Source organism: Coprinopsis cinerea, assembly GCF_000182895.1.
Source record: "Coprinopsis cinerea okayama7#130 chromosome 5 map unlocalized cont3.5, whole genome shotgun sequence".
Classification (NCBI taxonomy): Eukaryota; Fungi; Basidiomycota; class Agaricomycetes; order Agaricales; family Psathyrellaceae; genus Coprinopsis; species Coprinopsis cinerea.
The window spans coordinates 2,102,663-2,121,260 of NW_003307540.1; the positions used below are offsets into that span (position 1 = coordinate 2,102,663).

An 18,598-nucleotide genomic window follows, 5' to 3' on the forward strand; every position below is an offset into this window, starting at 1 on the left:
CTGGCCTAAGCCGCCCATTCGAAAATGCCATCGCTCTGGGGGTAGATGGTAGATCTTCAGAGCTCCAGTAGACAGAATGTGTCTCTTTTAGTGTCCATTTCTAGACGTCCAAGATATGTCCAATTTGCGAGCGGGTGATTCTGGGGTTGAATTCAGAAGTACAGCGGTAGAAGTGGCAGAAGAGCGGGAGGGTTCGTTCCGCGCCCTGTCTACAGTCTTAGTCTGCTAGGGCCATCACATCAAAGTCCGCCATCACCGACTGGGACGCCGATATCGTTTACGTTGAACAACTTTATGAATCATCCTCCACCAAAGCGACATCCTTCCCAGTTTTTTATTCACCCGAGCGGCCTTCTACACAATATTACTTCTGTGAGTTACAGCCGCTTGGAACTCCTAGACTTCACCTTCTTCCAGACCTGAATCGACCAGTGAAAAGTTTGACTGCCAACTACGGATTCGGAAATGTTGCACTCAAGTTCAGGCTGGGTCCACAGGTCGGACTGTTCTTTTGCCTCCTCATCCATACCGGTAGGCGGTAGGGACCAACGTTGCCTTGCGGCTGATTGGCATTGGCACGATTTGGGAACGTGAACCATGTACAAATCTTGCAGGCTTCTTCATTTAGCCTCATGCTCCTGCTTCGACTGAAGCAAAGGTGATTTTTTTTCTCGAGGCAGCTGCATTATCGTGCGATTCGCCCAGGTTCGCATGCCACGATGACAGCCCGATTAGTCAACGGGCGAAGGGGAATAGGGATCTATTGTCCACTGTTTAGCCTCCAGATACGCCCTTCTGATCCTCCCAAATGGTCTATTTGTACGCCGGGGCCTGGATGGCGTTACACCTCAAGGAAAGAAGCGTTCCCAGAGAATGCGCCCCGAAGGTCGATGGTAATGCTGTTTACCTCCGCGTTGTGGACGCAAGCAGACTAAATGAAGGTCATCCAAGGATGATTCTTCATGCATCTTCTTCAATGCGTGTTACGCTTTTTAAGTCCTTGCTATCAGGTCTTGACGGCGTCCCTTCAACCCCTCCCCTCATCTCCGGAGCCTCCCAGTCAGTCAACAGGACATGTCCGCTCTCCAGGACCGCTTGGTCGTGGACAACACGTATGTCGACCGCTGTGTTCTGTGACATACTCTTACCGTCGGGCTGGTAGGATGGGGGCCTCTATGATTGGAGTTATCTGTGCATCCGTGTAAGTAAATTTTTACAGTATAGAGTTGGACCAGCGTAATCGGCCTTCTCGACAGTCTTTACGGCGGTAAGTCTTTTTTTTTTTTGCCAGGTATAGCTGTCAAATCGCCAGCTGAACGTCCTTGTTTTAAACCAGTTTCTTGCGTTCAGACCTGGTATTACTTCAACCATTACCGGAAGGTATGGCTACTAGCACTCTTGCAAGTTGGCCTCGCTGTTGAATGCCCCAGGATGTTTGGTACATTAAATCTTTGGTGAGCACATACTGAGTTCCGATGACGGCCACTGTCCCGCCTGACGAAAACCCCACCCGCAGGTCGGAGCCGTGTGGATGTTCGACACCATCCACCAGATACTCATCTCACACACCGGTTCGTTCTTCTAGCTCTTCAACTGCGTCGGCTTCCTGAAGACACCTACATTGGGCAGTTTATTACTACGTGATAACGAACTACAACAACCCCTCCATTCTCAATCGCCTCGTTTGGTTGGTCTATTTCCCTTTGTGCCTCCCTTCTTCATCAGGCGCTTATATTGGCATGACACAGGAGCATCTTGGTAGGCGATCTCGCCTTTGATTTAAAAGAACGCCGCTCATCCGTCTGGAAATAGCTCGAGGTCCTATTCAACGTGCGTTCACAAGCTCTTCTTCCAGGGTGCCTTAATGATTCGATGGTCTTTGGTAGGGATTCATTGGATTACTTGTTCAAGGGTACATCGACCTTCCTTCTTCCTCTTCGCATACTGACCGCTTTTCGCATCCAGCTTTCTGACCTTGCGCGTTTGGAAACGTGAGTGAACTCCGAGCTCTGCATGCGCACATTTAGATTCCCTCTACGACTTGCGATACAGTGAGTGACGAGAACATTCCGCTCACGGTAGTCATTGTAAGTGCCCCACTGCCCTCCCGCGCTTCTTGCATTCTCACTCACCCGGCTATCGCATTTAGTCGCTTCTGGTTCTTGCTGAATTCGGTGCGTCTCCCGATGATCTTCGCCAAACACTGAGCTTAACTTTGAGTGACAGCTTGCTCAGCTGGTAGGTCTGCTCGCGAGTGTACCTTGATTGCAGCAGTAACGGACTTTATTCTTTTTATTAGCATTCACCGTCGAGTCGTAAGCCTCAGTCACTCCCGGTAAGTATGTGCTAATTGTTCTCGCCAGGCTGAAGCTTCGGACTTGGGAAGACCTTGGAAGTTTGAAAGTGGGCCCCTGTTTACGTCGAACCGTCAGGATGTCTCAATGTGCAATATAGGGACTTTCAATCTCGGTGAACATCATCGGCGTTGTGGCCGATGTTGTCATCGCAGGAGCGCTGTTCTATTTCCTTCAGAGATCGCGGACAGGTTTCAAGAAGTGTGTTTCTTCCCCTACTATCCGACTTGCATGCTCACGTTGCGCTTCAGGTCAGACTCTATGATTAGTAGACTGGTATGTCCACACATATCTTCCCCTTCCGTTCATTTATTTGACGAGTAGTAGATATTATTTACCGTCAGCACTGGCTTTCTGACCAGCCTTTGTGCAATTGGTTCTTTGGTTTCGGTGCGCCGACCCACTCGCGTTGCGAACGCGAAACTAACTTCGTTGTGCAGATTTTGGCATGGGGTCAGACCCTTATTTATGTCGCCTTCTACTTCAGCATCGGGCGTTGTACGTCGCTTCCTGTCTGCCTTGACCCCTGTGCTAATCCTCTTCGTAGTGTATAGCAATTCTGTTCTTGCCACATTGAATGCTCGAAAGAGTATACGGGGCCTTGGTGAAGACAGTGACGAACTTTCCTTCTCTCTTCAATCATTCCCGAAATCAGGTTCTAGGCCACTGACATCGAGCGTACGCATTCCTGTTGAGTCCTTGGAGCTAAAAAATCCTGACACATGTGTCATCCAGCGGCCTACGAATATTTCCATCAAGATTGATACAATGCAGGAGTTCCCTGCTACTGAAAGTCAAACTCAAGAACCTGAAGTACGCGCATCCTTACCTCTCGGATTTCTCTCGCTCTAATCCTGCTTTTCAAGTCAGCCGTAACTGACGGCTCGTTTTAGTGTTGCACGGACGTCACGAACCCTCATCTAAGGCCATCCTATATCCTTTCGCATATATTGTATGTAACATATTCGTTGCTCATCTTGGAGGAACCATGCCCCGGAGCTGTATTTTTATATACCTTAGCGACTGTGGAGTCCAGTCGCTTTCTTGTAATTGCACTTTGTCAATAATACCTTGCATACATACCTCTCGATGGAGTGAAGACGAGATGTCCTTCAACCCCGCCGCGTATATGTGATGGCACAACGCTCGGCGGTTGCCTCTAATTAACCGTCACCTCTCCTGGAACCTCGGTGAACCAGTCCGCCAGTTCATTCTCTACACCCCTTTAAACCTGCTTAGGCTCGTTGACTTGACTCGGAAAAACATTCTTGGATGCATGGAAACTGTACTGACCCCACCACGTAGCCCAGCTTCTGGACGCCCAATACCTACGGCTTCGCACAGTCGGATCCCATCTGACATCTTACCCGTACTGGCGGGCTTAACTTAGTTCTTACAGCCATCTCTGATGACAACCGTCGCCAAAGCTTAGTGAACAATAGGTTTTCATTTGGCCGGTCGCAAGAGGATGGGTATCGGAATCGCTGACGAGCTTTGGTCGTTTCTTCTTGCCGATCATGACACCTCCTCCACACTGCTCGCAGAGCGCAAGTAGACACGGGTCAAATTCCACACTCTGCAGAAGAATTCCATGTTTCCAACACATGGCTATGGTGAGTGAATCTTTGCGGGCTGTCACGAAAACTTAAAGGTAATGATGAACACCATTGGGAATCTAGCAATGAATTTGCTTTATTGAAGGTCCTTCGCACAAACTCAGCAGCTCGACCGCAACCGGCTGCTGATCAGTCGAAATGCCATCGAAAGGCTCTCGTAGCCTCAAGGCACCCTTCTTGCAAATCCTTACAGCACCGTGCAGCGTGCTGTGGACCTCTCACAAGGGCCTGTTGGGCGAAGTTCCAGGTCTGCGGCGGACCCCCCAGAGGTACGGTTTTGGCGGAACAGGATTCTTTGGGACCTTGAGACCTTCAGCCGGGATATCAGCAGATTACCTTAAGCTTCTGCAGGCAATTCATTTGCACCGGAATGCTGAAAGTATGTAAATCGCACCCTAGTAACGTCTTTTTCCGCCTCGTGGCCGTGTGCTAACCATATCTAGAATGGCAAGGTACCACACCGCGGACTTCTTTCAAGCATTGAGCTTTCTTCGAAGGTTCAACATCACAGTTGCCCAAACCAGATTGGGATTGATCCTATTCCAATTGCTGGCCATGGAGCTTGATAATTTTACTTAAAATCTCCAGGGTGCTCAACACCGCTGTATTCAAAATTTCCATTGCCCTTTCCTTCCTCCTCGACCCTCCCTTCACCATGGCGCTGACGTGTCCACTATACGCTGGCTTCCTCGTCATTCTTGTACTACTGTTTCTGTTGAAGCGGTTTATATTCTCTGGGGCGCGGGGCCCCTTACCACCGGGGCCCAAAGGCCTTCCATTAATAGGAAATCTCTTGGACATGCCTGCCGAACAAGAATGGCTCACCTTTGCACGATGGGGTGAACAATGGGGCACGTGTCGTTCCTCCTGCTTCATTCGTCCCCTCCTGATCTACCAATATGCAGGCGATATTTGCTCCATTACGGTACTAGGCCAACCCTTGATCATACTCAACTCTGCCAAGGCTGCTTTCGAAATGTTGGACAAGAAGAGCGCCATCTACTCCGATCGACCCGTACTTCAAATGGGCGGCGAGTTAGTCGGATGGAAGAACACACTTGTGTTGCTTCCTTATGGCGACCGTTTTCGACGATACCGGAAATTCTTCCATCAATCCATTGGCAGCTTTCATGCTATGAAGCGCTTTTTGCCTCTGGAAGAGCGCGAGATGCGGCGTTTTTTGCAGAAACTAATTGCAAAACCAGATGACCTAGCTTCGCATATACGATGGTAAGTGTCAGACTACCGATTGTTCCGAGTAAAGACCTTTGAACTTTGAGCACTTGGCTAGGACGGTTGGATCGGTCATCCTCAAGGTTTCACATGGATATGATGTGAAGGAGATTCGTGACCCATTCGTGGAGCTCGCTGAACGCGCTACCGAGCAGTTTGCACTTGCCACTGCCCCTGGAGGCCACCTAGTCGATGTGATCCCCGCTCGTAAGTCTACTTTGTGTGTGCTTTAGTGTCTTTTTGCTTATGGAGTCACAGTTCGCCACCTCCCTACATGGTTCCCTGGCGCCGGCTTCCGTCGAAGGGCGTGTGTTTGGTCCCAGACCCTTTCGCAGATGGTAGACCAGCCCTTCGCATTCGTACAACAGCAGATGGTAGGCCCAGATGTCTCTGGTTCTAGTGATGGCGATATTTGACAAAAACTCATCCAGGCCGCCGGGGTCGCGCAGCCCTCCTTCACGTCAGTCATGCTCGAAAATAAGAACATGACCCAAGAGGAGCTGTTTGATCTAAAATGGAGTGCCGCGAGCCTTTACTCAGGTAAACTTGCTCGCCTGCCTTTGCTCTCGGCCATTTTGACAATGTTCGTACAGGTGCAGCTGACACCGTACGCCTTTCACCCCGAGGGTCAACTTCTATTCGCGATGCTCACAACTCGTTTCATCTCTAGACTGTTTCTGCGCTCTACGCGTTCTTCCTGGCTATGACGATGTTCCCTCACGTCGCGAAAAGGGCCCAACAGGAGATCGACGCTGTCATCGGGACCGATAGATTACCTGGGTTTGCGGATCGGGAACGGCTTCCGTATCTGAACGCACTGGTAAAGGAAGTCCTCAGATGGAACTCGGTCGTGCCAACAGGTTCGGACGCCTCGCTATCTGGATGTCCGCCACCTCGCTCATCTCTCCCCCTTCTAAAGCCGTTCCCCACCGTGTCATGCAGGACGACGTGCACGACGGGTATCTCATCCCTAAAGGATCTTTGGTCATCCCTAATGTTTGGTTAGTCTGATGTTGTATTTCCCTTCGCTGCATTGGGTGATCGACCTTTTACAGGAAGATAACTCATGATCCACGGACATATCGAGACCCTATGGTCTTCAATCCGGATCGGTTCCTCAGTTCTGAGACCCGAGCAGCTGAGCCTGATCCGAGGGACATCTGCTTTGGCTTTGGGAGACGGTGAGCATCCACTCGTGCCATTTCACTCTTCCTTGCTCTGACCAGTCGTAGAACCTGTCCCGGTGATTGTCACTGTGACTCATGAACCGAAGAGCGGCTGCTCATCTTTTTTTCACAGGAGCCCATTTGGCAGATACAACCCTCTTCATCATGTGCGCCACCACATTGGCAGTTGTGGATATTTCTAAACGTATAGAGAACGGCGTCATTGTCGAGCCTGTCCACGAGAACACGACGGGCACAATTAGGTTGGTCTTCGGACACTGGCCACTGTCGATTGACGGTCCTTGTACTGACATTTACTTGAATCTCAGCCATCCCAAGCCCTTCAAATGTTCGATTAGGCCTCGTTCGGAAAAAGCTGTCTTTCTCATCCAATCCGAGGATGTAAACTAGTAGAAGTATCTCGAAATCTCGGTAAATCTTATTCCTTACATTATCTTATCTTGACAGTACTGTACTTTACATGCCTTGCGGGGACGGGGTTGTATTTTTCGATCGTAACTTAGGGGAAACCGCTGTACATTCGTGCAATCTGGACGTATAATGTAATAGAGAAGTGTGAAGTTCGATAGAAGACTTAGGCAAGTCACAGCACTCAAAGAGCTTAGGTCTGGGGTTTGCTACGTGGTTTGAGAGGGCTCTGCCGTACCATCTGGCTTTGGATCGATTTCCATGGCATCTGAAACTCGTAGACCATCCGGTTTAGTCCCATCTTCTGTTTTCTCCGGAGAAGGATCAGGACCGGACTTTGGAGGGTTTTGCTCGTTTTTGGCTTCCGCTTCTGGCTCTAACGATGCGAAGAAATGAGCGGATGTTGTCAATGGTCATTAATGAGCAAGAACGAACTGTTGGTAGACCCTTTGAGCGCCTCCATCTTGGCCTTGATAATATTTTCTAGTGAATCGCGGAGGCGATTAGAGACAGCTTCTTCGCTGAAGAGCTTGGTGAGGTATTCCTCGGTTATGAAGCGGTCGACGACTCCATCCCTGGTGCAACCAATCAGCCTGGTTGTTAGGGGATGAGAGGGAGAAGATAGCTCGCACCTGTTGATATTCTGCTGCAAGTCGTCCAGCGCATGCGCTTGTGGCATGTAGGTCAGCATTTCGTCATTCTGAATGCGACTTTTGACTATCTCTTGTATCTGGTTCCTAAGGGCACCCAGAAACTCCTTCGAGGCGTGGTCAATTGAAGGATTCAGACGAGGACGTGCTAGGCGCGGTAAACGCGTACATCGCTCATGAATTGACTATGAATCTCGGTCTTGAGCTTCTCGAACTCGCCGGACGCCTTGAAACTGAATGGGTGAGTCGGTCGCGGTTTAGTAAGTTTCAGGGCCGCGTGTCATACTCTGCGACGATTGCTTCTGCATTGAGAGACATGGGTTGAGAAACTGGAGCATCCGTTCCGCTAGCGCTAGAAGACATTTGGGCCTGCCGACTTCCAGCCTAAAGTAGGGCATTAGAGCTTACCGACGCGCATAAACTTAAATCTGCTCACGGTGGTAACTGAGATGACTGTCAGAGAACAAAAGGTCTGAGGAGATGAGTACCGCGTCCGAGTCGTAATTTAGATAACCACACGTGATAACCCTCTCCCGATGTGATTTGTCTTTTCTACATCGAGTCCACGATGGCCATTTCCTTTCGTAAAACCAAAGATCGCAGTTTGACCCGCAACCATGACCTCCACCACCGAATTCCCCCCGCTCCAGAACGATCTCCTCCTCCGTGCCGCCCGAGGTATGCTCCAAATTCCAAGAGGGCATCATACACATATCTCAGGCTAATCCTTTTCTAGGCGAAAAGACCGAACGGGCACCTGTCTGGGTAATGAGGCAGGCAGGCCGTTATCTTCCTGGTAAACACACTTTACCAGAGAAACACCATGAGTAAATCCCTGATGTTCCCCCTTGTCATAAAGAATTTCGGGAGGTGCGCAAATCGCACGAGTTCTTCGAAGTCTGCCGGACTCCAGACCTCGCCATGGAGGTGACCCTGCAGCCTATTCGTCGCTACAAGGGCCTCTTGGACGCCTCAATCATCTTCAGCGACATCCTCGTCGTCCCACAAGCGATGGGCATGGAGGTCCTCATGAACCCGGGTCCATCCTTCCCCGAACCCCTTGACGTACCAGCGGACGTGGAGAAACTCAGAAAAGAGGTTGATGTCAACAAAGAGCTGGGATACGTTTTCGAAGCGATCACTCAAACTCGCAAGGGGCTCGAAGGTGTCGTGCCCTTGATCGGGTTCTGCGGGGCTCCTTGGACGCTCTTTTCGTACATGATTGAAGGTGGAGGAAGCAAGACCTTGCAAAAGGCCAAAACATGGCTCTTCAAGTACCCCGAGGAGTCCAAGGCTCTGCTCCATCGCATCGCAGTCGTGTGTGTTGATTTCCTGGTTGGACAGGTTAAAGCGGGTGCTCAGGTAAGCCCCTGCTCGTACCTTGCGTTAAAACGGCATACTGATGCTTCACCACTATCAGCTTCTCCAAGTGTTCGACTCATGGGCAGGCGAGCTGTCTCCGCACGATTTCGACCGCTTCTCCTTCCCTACTCTCCAATATATCGCCAAAACCGTTCGACAACGCCTGGCGGAAGCAGGCTTACCGGATGTCCCTCTCACTCTCTTCGCGAAGGGTGCCAATTACGCGTTGAAGAAGCTCGCTGATGAATCCGGCTACGATGTTCTAGGACTCGACTGGTGCATCGATCCCGCCGAAGCTCGTCGCATAGTAGGGGACAAGGTCGCCCTTCAAGGCAACATGGACCCTAACGTGCTCTATGGCGGTAGAGAAGCCATTGAGCAAACGGTCAAGCGCATGTCTGCCGCCTTCTCAGGGAAGGGTGGATGGATAGCAAACCTTGGACATGGTATTACTCCTGGAGTCGATCCTGAAGACATGCGATGGTTCTTGGAATGTGTCCACAAATACTCAAGCAGCGGTTAGATAAGTCGAAGTAGATAAATAAATAACCACACGATACCGGATCCTTGTGTAGAGGTGCTCGAATGTATTGTCAACGTCCTGTAAAAATACAGTAATCATGCTAAAGATGCAAGTCAATGGATGGAGGAGAGAACGATGAAAATGTTGGAACGAACATGAGGTAATCGCGACATCCTCGTATAAGCACTAACGTACAATCAAACCTTGATGAACGAAAGTACGATACAAAAAGCTGAATACAATGCACGACGCCAGGAAAGCCCAGAAATATCAAAGATATGGTGTCATATAGGGTTTAAAGACGAGTATCATGCAACAATATCAGCATTGCTGAAACTGCTTCTCCGTCTTCGAACTGGTCTCAGACCAGGCCGAGCGGATTTGGATGCTGGGACGACGACGGCTGCTGGGTTGTTGTTTACCCATGCATCAGGAGATCCAGCTGCGGCCTTCTTCTTGGTAGCCGCCACGGGATTGGACTCGCTGAGGGTAGCTTGGTGTTTCTTGGGGATTAAAGTGGGTAGACGGGACGGCGCTGGTGACGGCCCTGCGTTACGCAGGGTGCGTGTTTGGAGTTGCTGTGCGGCGTTAGCTGCAGCTCTAGTGTTGGGTCTGGTTGTAGGGGCGAGGCGAGGGATCTTGTTGGGAGCTTGGCGAGCGTTCTTGACAGGTGACTCAGGTGGACGTGCTGGAGCAGCAGCTTTTCTGGGATTGGCCCGGTCCACTCCAGATCTCGTCACTCGTGATATCTGCTCCGAGCTCGTCACTGTCCTTGGATTTGAGGTCCTAGCCTTCTTGGCGGCAGGGACAAGGTCGAGGGAAGGTAGCACGTCGTTTTCTTCGTCTTCGTCGTCCTCTAACACTTGGGCGACACGCTTCGCGTTCGGGGTTTTCCGTGGTTGGCCAGGTGCGGGAATGGCCTTGGCCTTGGCAGCAGCCACAGCAACATGTCGACTCGGGGTAACTGGGGGTAATGAAACGGTATTCATCGGTGGCGTCCCCTCGCGGTTCTCCATCTCTTCGTCGGATTCGGCAGGCGGTGTAGCAGGTGCTGCAACGGCCGTAGAGGGTGGTGTGGTATTGTCTTTGAGTTGTTGTTTTTTCAACTCGTCTAGGGCCGCCCACTTGGTCCACTCCAGCTGCTTCAAATACATGTACTGCTGCTGTGGACCGACCACGCTACCAGGGCGCACAATACGCATGAAAGCAATAGCTTCGCTTGCTGTGAAGCCGTACTTCCAGATCAAATAAGCACCAATGAGGGTACCAGTTCGACCGAGACCTGCTTTGCACTTGAAAGGGCTCAACACCGTAGCTCATGAGAAAGCCACAAGGAAATCCTTACGTGAACAGCAACGACACCACCACTTTCAATAATGCGGTCGGAGACGTCCAGGAAAGTTCGGACAATTTCGTCCGTGGGGTTTGTTCCATCATCGAAGTATAGTTCCAGGTGATCGATTCCGACATCAAGAAAGGCTTTCTTGTCGTATAACTTTGTGTTGAGTCGCACGACCAGTTTGATGTTTCGCTTTTGGAAGTAGTCGAGGCAGTTCTGGAAGGTTGTCGGTAGTTTGCGTTGGAGAGCCAGGTTACTGCTACCAGACGTCGAGCGCGATAGACCTGGCGAATCGTGAATGTCCTTCCGGGCATGGATGTAATTGGGGTCGTTGGGTGACGCGAACGCAATGAATCCCGGGGTTAACCAATTCCAGTCTCCGTTCTCCACTTTCTCGTAGTACTCGTACTCCTCGACACTGAACTCGTTCATGTCGCAAAGACCGTGTTGCATCGCTTTCCATACTCCCCAAAGGCAGTCTTGGATATTTAGATTGAAATCTGAAGGGCCCTTTCCAGCGTCTCTAAAGGGCATGAACTCGAGCTCTGCTATTGGATGGAACGCTTCCCAAGGCGCACGGCGTTGCACGATCATCTGTTGAAGTGCATATGAATGGCCAAAGGCAATTTGGGCTTAATGTTGGGCAACTTACCACATAGAGAGCCATCAGGAGCGCGGCATTTGCTTTGCGCTTGGGGTTACTCGATGAGTATAGGACGAGCCTGTGGTTGGCCAGTTCCTTATCCTATAAACACCATTTTGTCAACAACACGTGTTGGGTGGCACGCGGAGGGCTGGCTTTTTTGAGTACGCACCTCCAGCAATTCATGTATCAGGATGCAGGCCTTGTAGACCTGCGCGAGGTTCAAAGGTCCCCAATCTTTATAGAAAGATAGGTACAAGAGCTGGTCGTCGATGGTGAAGAAGTAATAGGGTACATCTTCATCTTTGGGACATGCTTTGGGGTCTTCACGAGACCGTGAGCGAAGCGGCGGTTGTATCCCTGATTCTGACGCGAGACGGTTCAGAGAGTTTGGGGTTGGAGGGGGGTGTGGAAATGTAGTAAAGTATAATCTGAGAACAATGAAGGCTGCTCAGTGGCCATCTTCAGGTTGAAATAGAGGAGAACTGCGCACCTTTCGCTGAAACAGCACAAAGGCTCGCAGTTTAGAGCCATTTGTGACGGAGTGAGTCTAGACAGAGCGCGTCGATAGCAAAAGACAGTGAGGAATTGGAGGGGAACGACGAGAAATCGTTTGGTTCAGGTCCAACAACCGTGCATCGGCTGGGCGCACGCAGAGCACGTGAGGCCGTTGCTTGTCTCTATTTGTCTGCAGCCTCCGTCGTCCAAATCGTAAGTAATACTTAAACTAACTATCCTGCTGTGCCGTGTGGATTGTGGAAGGAAACAGAAATCCGGGTCAATAAAGAAGTATATACCTGCAAGGGTATGGCTGAAGCTGGCCTACCTCGAGGTTGGCTGGCAGGAGCATCGCCGCCTGGGAGAGCAGATTGAACCGCAGCGATCGCGACGCGGGCTGTCGCGTTCAATGAAGTACCGGAGAACGCGTCGACGATGTCCTTTAATCTGAATAGGGACCGTGGATTGGGAAACAGTCAGAAGATCGCGATCCTAAGTAGAAAGACGACCCGCTAGACGCCCGTCTGGCCAGGCCTGGGTGGGCCTACCTGCGATTACAAAGGGGTGGACGGAGGGTTCGCATGAAGTACTGAGGCTCCCTATTAAATTTATTTCAAGTAGAGATGAGTACGAGAGAAACAAACTGTACACAGAAAGCGGTGCAGACTCGGAGGCCCCTAAGTGTCGGGGTCTGGGAGCGTGTGTATTTGTTGTTGTTTCACGCGTCACACAACCCAAGGCCGTCAGTTTGCTCAGCGACCGTCCTGAACGACGGCCACCATTGCGACTGCTGACAGCTGCTTGTTCATCTTCCTCAACGCTCTCTACCTTGAGTAGGAGCATTTGACTGCCGTGACTGAGACCTATTTAACCACCAGAACCAGTCAGTCTCCACGAACTCGCCCGCGATGCCAGAAGCGCAGATTTTCAAGGTACGATGACCTCGGGTATTCCACGACATCGAGTTCTGACCCCATTTCCTCTCAATAGGCTACCTACAGCGGGATTCCCGTCTACGAGATGTATGCGCTATATCAGAATAAAGCCTGGCCCATTCGCTAACCGAATGCGCAGGATGTGTAAAGGGGTCGCGGTAATGCGACGCCGCTCGGACTCGTGGTTGAACGCGACGCAAATCCTGAAGGTGGCTGGATTTGACAAACCGCAGAGAACCCGTGTCTTGGAACGCGAAGTACAGAAGGGCGAACACGAAAAGGTCCAGGGAGGGTACGGCAAATATCAAGGTGGGTCTTTCGTTCTCTCCTCGTCTTGGACGTCTGAACAAAGCCCTTCCAGGCACGTGGATTCCTCTCGAGCGCGGTATGCAGCTCGCCAAACAGTACAACTGCGAACACCTGTTGCGTCCGATTATCGAGTTTACCCCTGCTGCCAAAAGCCCGCCCCTCGCCCCAAAGCATCTAGTCGCCACCGCCGGCAACAGGCCAGTGCGTAAGCCATTGACCACCGACCTTTCAGCGGCTGTGATCAACACGAGATCAACGAGAAAACAGGTAGCAGACGGAGTGGGAGAGGAATCTGACCACGATACGCATTCTCTTCGAGGCTCTGAAGACGGTTCTATGACACCTTCGCCTTCCGAAGCATCGTCAAGTTCGCGAACACCTTCTCCCATACACAGTCCCGGCACTTACCACTCCAACGGCCTGGACGGTCCATCAAGCGGGGGCAGAAATCGATACCGCCAAAGTAACGACCGATACGACGAAGACGACGACGCCTCACGACACAATGGGATGGGAGATCCACGGTCGTATGGTGATCAAATCCTCGAATACTTCATCTCAGACACGAATCAAATACCTCCCATTCTCATCACCCCGCCGCCAGACTTCGATCCCAACATGGCAATCGACGACGATGGGCACACCTCCTTGCACTGGGCTTGCGCAATGGGACGAATCCGGATAGTGAAACTTCTACTCTCCGCTGGAGCCGACATCTTCAAGGTCAACAAAGCCGGCCAAACCGCGTTGATGCGAAGTGTGATGTTCGCGAACAATTACGATGTCCGCAAATTCCCTGAACTTTACGAACTGCTGCACCGCTCCACGCTCAATATCGACAATTCGAATCGGACCGTCTTCCATCACGTCGTGGACGTTGCGATGTCGAAGGGGAAAACACATGCAGCGCGTTACTACATGGAAACAATTCTCACTCGACTCGCGGACTATCCCAAGGAATTGGCGGACGTCATCAATTTCCAGGACGAAGATGGAGAAACCGCGCTCACTATGGCGGCGCGCTGTCGCAGCAAGCGTCTAGTCAAGCTTCTTATCGACCATGGAGCCGACCCTAAAATTAACAACCACGACGGGAAGAATGCGGAGGACTACATCTTGGAGGATGAACGGTTTAGATCCTCTCCAGCCCCTTCTTCCAGGGTCGCGGCTATGTCGTACCGCAATGCGCAGGTCGCGTATCCTCCTCCTGGTGCACCTTCGACTTACTCGTTTGCGCCTGCCAACCACGACCGACCTCCACTCCATTATTCTGCAGCAGCTCAAAAGGCGAGTACACGATGTGTGAACGATATGGCGTCTATGTTAGACAGCCTCGCGGCCTCATTTGATCAGGAGCTGCGCGACAAGGAACGAGACATGGCACAGGCGCAAGCGCTATTGACTAATATCCAAGCAGAGATTTTGGAGAGTCAAAGAACGGTTCTTCAGCTGCGCCAGCAAGCCGAAGGCCTCTCACAGGCGAAACAGCGCTTAGCAGACTTGGAGAACGCTTTGCAGGATAAGATGGGACGGAGGTATCGGCTGGGGTTCGAGAAGTGGATCAAAGACGAGGAGACGCGCGAGAAAGTCATCCGAGATGCAGCGAACGGGGACCTCGTACTAACACCAGCCACCACCTCGTACACCGTGGACGAAGATGGTGACTCTGATTCCGGGTCGAATGGCGACAAGAACAAGGGCAAGCGAAAAGCCCAGGTGCAGCAGGAAGAGGTTTCTGACTTGGTTGAACTGTACTCCAACATCCCTACCGACCCCGAAGAGCTTCGGAAACAATGCGAGGCGCTGAGGGAGGAGGTGTCCCAGTCGAGGAAACGACGGAAAGCTATGTTTGACGAACTGGTCACGTTCCAAGCTGAAGCCGGTACTAGCGGGCGAATGAGCGATTATCGACGGCTAATAGCAGCTGGATGTGGTGGACTTGAGCCGCTAGAGATTGATTCCGTGCTGGGGATGCTTCTGGAGGTGTGTAAATCTCTTCATCTGCTGATCACTGGAACTAACATCTGCCCTGATAGACACTCGAAGCTGAAGATCCCAGCTCGACATCTGCTACCTGGAGCGGCTCAAAGGGCCAGCAGACGGGATAGGAATAGACTAAATTGGGATGATGCTTGGGCTATCTTATTCGTAACTGCCGCAGGACGTATTTATTTTCCCTTGTACCAACATGTACTTTTGGTTGTAACGAATAAAGGATTGACTTGGCGAAGACCGGAGGTGGACAGGGGCGTGAAGCTGATCACGTGACACAAAATTTCGGGCGTTCTGCTGGCTTTCGTTTCGCGTCTTGTCTTCTCGCCAGGTAACGGTCAGAGTCGACAGCCATGTCGCTCAAATACTTTACTCGCCGCGCTGCCATCGACGCGACAACGACGAGCCCATACCTCACAAACTTCAACCACCTCCTTCCCATTCCCAAGGCATGGCGGCACCGACGATCCCTTCAAGACCCGAAGCTCAAGTCTGTTCGAACACGAGACCGCATTCGATGCTGGAATATCGTGCCAGGAGACCAAATTCGTCTAAGAGGAGACAAGTCAAACACCCTTCATGAAGTTCTCAGCATAAACCGGCTCAGTAACAGGGTGTTCGTCAAGGGTGCTGTCAACGTATGTCTTATTCCGGTGTATGGCTCCCGCTACTGAATCTATGTTCTCCAGACTTCCGACTCTGATGTGACGAAGAACAAAAACTACCATTACTCAAGGTGCCAGCTGTTCGTTGGTAACTACGAGTTTCCTTCCGAGTCTGGAATTGGCAAGGAAGTCAAACCGTACGTGTCGACTCTGGCGTGTCAAGTCTTCGTACCCTTATTCCGTGTGTAGAGTCTTTGCGGAGCGTGTGTCTGCAACGCGGGCGCGCTGGAACTATCTTCAAGGTCGATTCGCCTGGACGCGGTTCGCAACGAAAACCACGCCACGAGTTCCTTGGGAAGAAAAGGACATTGTCATTCCCTGGCCCAAACCCGAGAAACCTACCCTCCCTGATCGTGAGTTGTAAAAGCCTCTCAGTTCATCTGTCAACCTAAGCCCGTCTATAGCCACCAACTATGACACCCCTCGGGAGGTGGTCGCCCAACTGACGTACCAAATGCCCCGGTTCAGTCAATCAATGCTTGGTCCGGTCCCCCGCCCTCCGTCCGAACAGGACTTCCTCACCTCCTTGTACAACCCTGGCTACACTGTACAGTCTCTGGAAGGTGCTCCCTTGGAAGTTTATCTGAACAAGGAGCTTTCCAACCCTCATGCACGCGCCAAGAAGCAGAGAAGGTGGCAGCTTCGCAGGGCCAACGAACGGGCTCGATTCCTAGAGGCTGTTCAAGAGGAATTGAAGCACCCCGACGGTCGTACAGAGAGAGAAATCAAGGCCGAGGTCGCTCACCGTCTCAGGCAGGAGAAGGTTGCTGAGCAGAAGGCTGTGAAGAAGATGAGGTGGAAGAACCGTATCGGCGAGGTCAATATGATTCGCAAGGCCAGGAAGCAGGCTCAGAAGGAGGAGAGGCAGAGGCGCAGACTCACTGAGCTTTCCCTTGAAGACAGCGATCCCAACCAGGTTATCCCAAAGAGCTTGTAATCAATCACCGGTTCTCCCACTAGCTACCGCTATAGATGATATACTTCATTAATATTAATACCTTGACATTGCATGGTTCGACTTGGGAGAGAGATTCAAAGAAGGAATTTGCAAAAGGCAGTAGCCGAGAGGTGTATGACCAAACTAAGACAGCCTGGGACCCGGAGCAACGACTCTCCTTGCTCTCTGACCATCACGTCCCTTTTCTCTTCACTCTTTCTGGCTTCATCGTCCAAGAGTGTGCCTCGTTTATACGACCCGTTTATACGACATGGCCACGATAATGGCCCCAGATTCACCCAAAGCGCTGTACCATTCGATACCACAGGCGCCAGAACCGTCCACATCGCAAATAGATTTGGCTGCTAGCGAAGAGGAAATACCGCAAGACTTGCCAGCTGAATTAGTAGATGGACGCACGAAATCCATTATCTTCATCCTTGGATGCGCTGTACTTTTGCCATGGAACGGTATTGTTGTTATTGTGCTGATCGTTGACTTGGTAGTGACCATATACCTCACAGTCATTATAACAGCAATGCCATACTTTCTCTCGCGATTAGAAGGCTCTTCATTCAAGTCAAGTTTCAGTTCATATGCAACCACAATATTCACCTTCTCCAACCTTGCCTTCCTCGCACACGCGACCTTGACGTCGAAACATGTTAGTCCCGTCCGCTACGGTTGGGTTTTGCACGGAAATGACCTCTACATACACTAGGCGAAGCCATCCCACCGGACTAGGGCCATGATACTTTGGATACTGTTCCTCAACGCTCTCTTGACTCTAAGCACGTTCTTCCGTCCTGCACCAGGCCTTTTCGCTGCCTTTGTGCTGTTCAACGGAGCAGCTCAGGCAGCAGCGGGGGGCTACCTTCAAACTTCCATCATCGCCGTAGCGTCCCTGTTCGGCCCTCCAGCAGTTCAAGCCATGATTGCAGGTCAAGCTGCTGTTGCTGTAGTCGTCAGTGGAGTCCAGGTGATCAGCTCCGCTACCTCAATTGGTCGAAGTCAAAAGACTGATGCCAGTGGGGACGGATCTGCTGAAGAGAGGTCAGCCTTCATTTTCTTCGCGCTATCGACCCTGTTCCTGGTTGGAAGCTACGTGGCGCACGAGTGGCTTGTTCGAACGCCTATCTACGACAGGGTCGCCGGTACTCTCGAGCGAGGTGCTCACAAAATCTCGTTGGGAGCCGAGGAGGGGCGTCCGTTGAACAGATCCTTGTCTCGCGCCCGCTCGGAAGTCGCAGAGGAAGCCTCAAACGTTATCAGAGTGGCTAAAGCTAATGCCCTCTACGAAATTGCTGTAGCGGCGGTCTTTATGATCACCTTGGTAAGTAGCATACTGTATTGGGACTACACAAAGTTTGTCTGACCCAACCCCAGTCCGTATTCCCACCAGTCACCATCTCAGTGTCACCAACCAACCCCGACTTCCACCCCTTGCTTTTCGCCTCTATCCACTTCCTCGTCTTCAACGTGGGTGACTTCATTGGACGATGGATGTGCTCTTTCCGCTTTATGGTGATCTGGTCTGCGAAAGCCCTCCTCTCCTTGTCCTTTGCCCGTATCCTCTTCATTCCCCTTTTCCTTATGTGCAACATTCAGCGACCGTCGGCTGTAGCAAAGATTGACCCCCCTGTCAACTCTGACTTTGTTTTCATGTTGTTGATGCTTGCATTTGGATGGACGAACGGTTACGTCTCGAGCCTATGCATGATGGCCGCACCCTCTGTGGAACACAACCCTAGACTGAAGGGAAGGATGGCCGATGTGGACGTCGCTGCTACCGTGGCGAGCTTTTGTTTGGTGGGTGGATTGGCCCTTGGCAGTATTTCGAGTTTTGCGGTTAGGGCCGCCATTTGCAACTGCAATCCTTTTACAACGTGATGATATGCTGTTTAGATTGTTGGATACGGAACGTTATTTACACTACAATACCCTGTA

The 18,598-nt window shown here is 51.3% G+C and overlaps 8 protein-coding genes across 8 annotated transcripts; 6 read left to right on the plus strand and 2 right to left on the minus strand.

The window, feature by feature from the left end:
• Nucleotides 1-1,074: 1,074 nt before the first annotated feature.
• CC1G_01301 (hypothetical protein) lies at nucleotides 1,075-3,247 on the plus strand (the record flags this gene model as incomplete). Its single annotated transcript, XM_001837337.2, has 22 exons — nucleotides 1,075-1,112; nucleotides 1,163-1,201; nucleotides 1,257-1,267; nucleotides 1,337-1,380; nucleotides 1,431-1,454; nucleotides 1,517-1,571; nucleotides 1,630-1,687; nucleotides 1,749-1,758; nucleotides 1,813-1,830; nucleotides 1,887-1,912; nucleotides 1,966-1,991; nucleotides 2,053-2,087; nucleotides 2,150-2,174; nucleotides 2,227-2,238; nucleotides 2,300-2,315; nucleotides 2,364-2,403; nucleotides 2,455-2,555; nucleotides 2,606-2,630; nucleotides 2,795-2,852; nucleotides 2,902-3,032; nucleotides 3,090-3,167; nucleotides 3,221-3,247. 22 exons carry the CDS (start codon nucleotides 1,075-1,077, stop codon nucleotides 3,245-3,247), a joined length of 897 nt encoding a protein of 298 aa, XP_001837389.2.
• A 1,522-nt stretch (nucleotides 3,248-4,769) lies between these two features.
• CC1G_01302 (cytochrome P450) lies at nucleotides 4,770-6,780 on the plus strand (the record flags this gene model as incomplete). The annotated part of the gene is made up of 11 exons (XM_001837338.1): nucleotides 4,770-5,200; nucleotides 5,262-5,410; nucleotides 5,462-5,577; nucleotides 5,635-5,743; nucleotides 5,797-5,810; nucleotides 5,874-6,007; nucleotides 6,064-6,204; nucleotides 6,259-6,384; nucleotides 6,436-6,446; nucleotides 6,503-6,632; nucleotides 6,699-6,780. 11 exons carry the CDS (start codon nucleotides 4,770-4,772, stop codon nucleotides 6,778-6,780), a joined length of 1,443 nt encoding a protein of 480 aa, XP_001837390.1.
• Nucleotides 6,781-6,908: 128 nt separating this feature from the next.
• CC1G_01303 (hypothetical protein) lies at nucleotides 6,909-7,903 on the minus strand. The gene is made up of 6 exons (XM_001837339.2): nucleotides 7,885-7,903; nucleotides 7,735-7,832; nucleotides 7,618-7,681; nucleotides 7,431-7,555; nucleotides 7,234-7,373; nucleotides 6,909-7,174 (listed from the first exon to the last, which is right to left on the minus strand). The coding sequence occupies exons 2-6, from the start codon at nucleotides 7,809-7,811 to the stop codon at nucleotides 7,008-7,010; spliced, it is 573 nt and encodes a 190-aa protein (XP_001837391.2). The 5' UTR covers nucleotides 7,812-7,832; nucleotides 7,885-7,903; the 3' UTR covers nucleotides 6,909-7,007.
• A 162-nt stretch (nucleotides 7,904-8,065) lies between these two features.
• On the plus strand, nucleotides 8,066-9,333 carry CC1G_01304 (uroporphyrinogen decarboxylase; the record flags this gene model as incomplete). Its single annotated transcript, XM_001837340.1, has 4 exons — nucleotides 8,066-8,126; nucleotides 8,185-8,244; nucleotides 8,308-8,810; nucleotides 8,869-9,333. The coding sequence occupies 4 exons, from the start codon at nucleotides 8,066-8,068 to the stop codon at nucleotides 9,331-9,333; spliced, it is 1,089 nt and encodes a 362-aa protein (XP_001837392.1).
• A 308-nt stretch (nucleotides 9,334-9,641) lies between these two features.
• Nucleotides 9,642-11,892, minus strand: CC1G_01305 (phosphoprotein phosphatase; the record flags this gene model as incomplete). Its single annotated transcript, XM_001837341.2, has 5 exons — nucleotides 11,809-11,892; nucleotides 11,488-11,746; nucleotides 11,325-11,417; nucleotides 10,679-11,266; nucleotides 9,642-10,625 (listed from the first exon to the last, which is right to left on the minus strand). The coding sequence occupies exons 1-5, from the start codon at nucleotides 11,847-11,849 to the stop codon at nucleotides 9,642-9,644; spliced, it is 1,965 nt and encodes a 654-aa protein (XP_001837393.2). The 5' UTR covers nucleotides 11,850-11,892.
• Nucleotides 11,893-12,721: 829 nt separating this feature from the next.
• Nucleotides 12,722-15,165, plus strand: CC1G_01306 (transcription factor; the record flags this gene model as incomplete). Its single annotated transcript, XM_001837342.2, has 5 exons — nucleotides 12,722-12,745; nucleotides 12,804-12,835; nucleotides 12,888-13,057; nucleotides 13,110-15,040; nucleotides 15,094-15,165. 5 exons carry the CDS (start codon nucleotides 12,722-12,724, stop codon nucleotides 15,163-15,165), a joined length of 2,229 nt encoding a protein of 742 aa, XP_001837394.2.
• Nucleotides 15,166-15,402: 237 nt separating this feature from the next.
• On the plus strand, nucleotides 15,403-16,651 carry CC1G_01307 (hypothetical protein; the record flags this gene model as incomplete). Its single annotated transcript, XM_001837343.1, has 4 exons — nucleotides 15,403-15,687; nucleotides 15,739-15,851; nucleotides 15,904-16,067; nucleotides 16,119-16,651. 4 exons carry the CDS (start codon nucleotides 15,403-15,405, stop codon nucleotides 16,649-16,651), a joined length of 1,095 nt encoding a protein of 364 aa, XP_001837395.1.
• A 283-nt stretch (nucleotides 16,652-16,934) lies between these two features.
• On the plus strand, nucleotides 16,935-18,541 carry CC1G_01308 (nucleoside transporter; the record flags this gene model as incomplete). The annotated part of the gene is made up of 3 exons (XM_001837344.2): nucleotides 16,935-17,315; nucleotides 17,373-17,984; nucleotides 18,038-18,541. 3 exons carry the CDS (start codon nucleotides 16,935-16,937, stop codon nucleotides 18,539-18,541), a joined length of 1,497 nt encoding a protein of 498 aa, XP_001837396.2.
• Nucleotides 18,542-18,598: the final 57 nt, after the last annotated feature.

Excerpts from the sequence above, each read along its gene's own strand:
- CC1G_01303 (XM_001837339.2), bottom strand. The coding sequence starts at position 7,811 with ATGTCTTCTAGCGCTAGCGGAACGGATGCTCCAGTTTCTCAACCCATG. Across the intron at positions 7,682-7,734 it reads GCAGAAGCAATCGTCGCAGA|TTTCAAGGCGTCCGGCGAGT; the intron begins GTATGACACGCG and ends TCACCCATTCAG. Across the intron at positions 7,175-7,233 it reads GCTCAAAGGGTCTACCAACA|AGCCAGAAGCGGAAGCCAAA; the intron begins GTTCGTTCTTGC and ends TCGCATCGTTAG.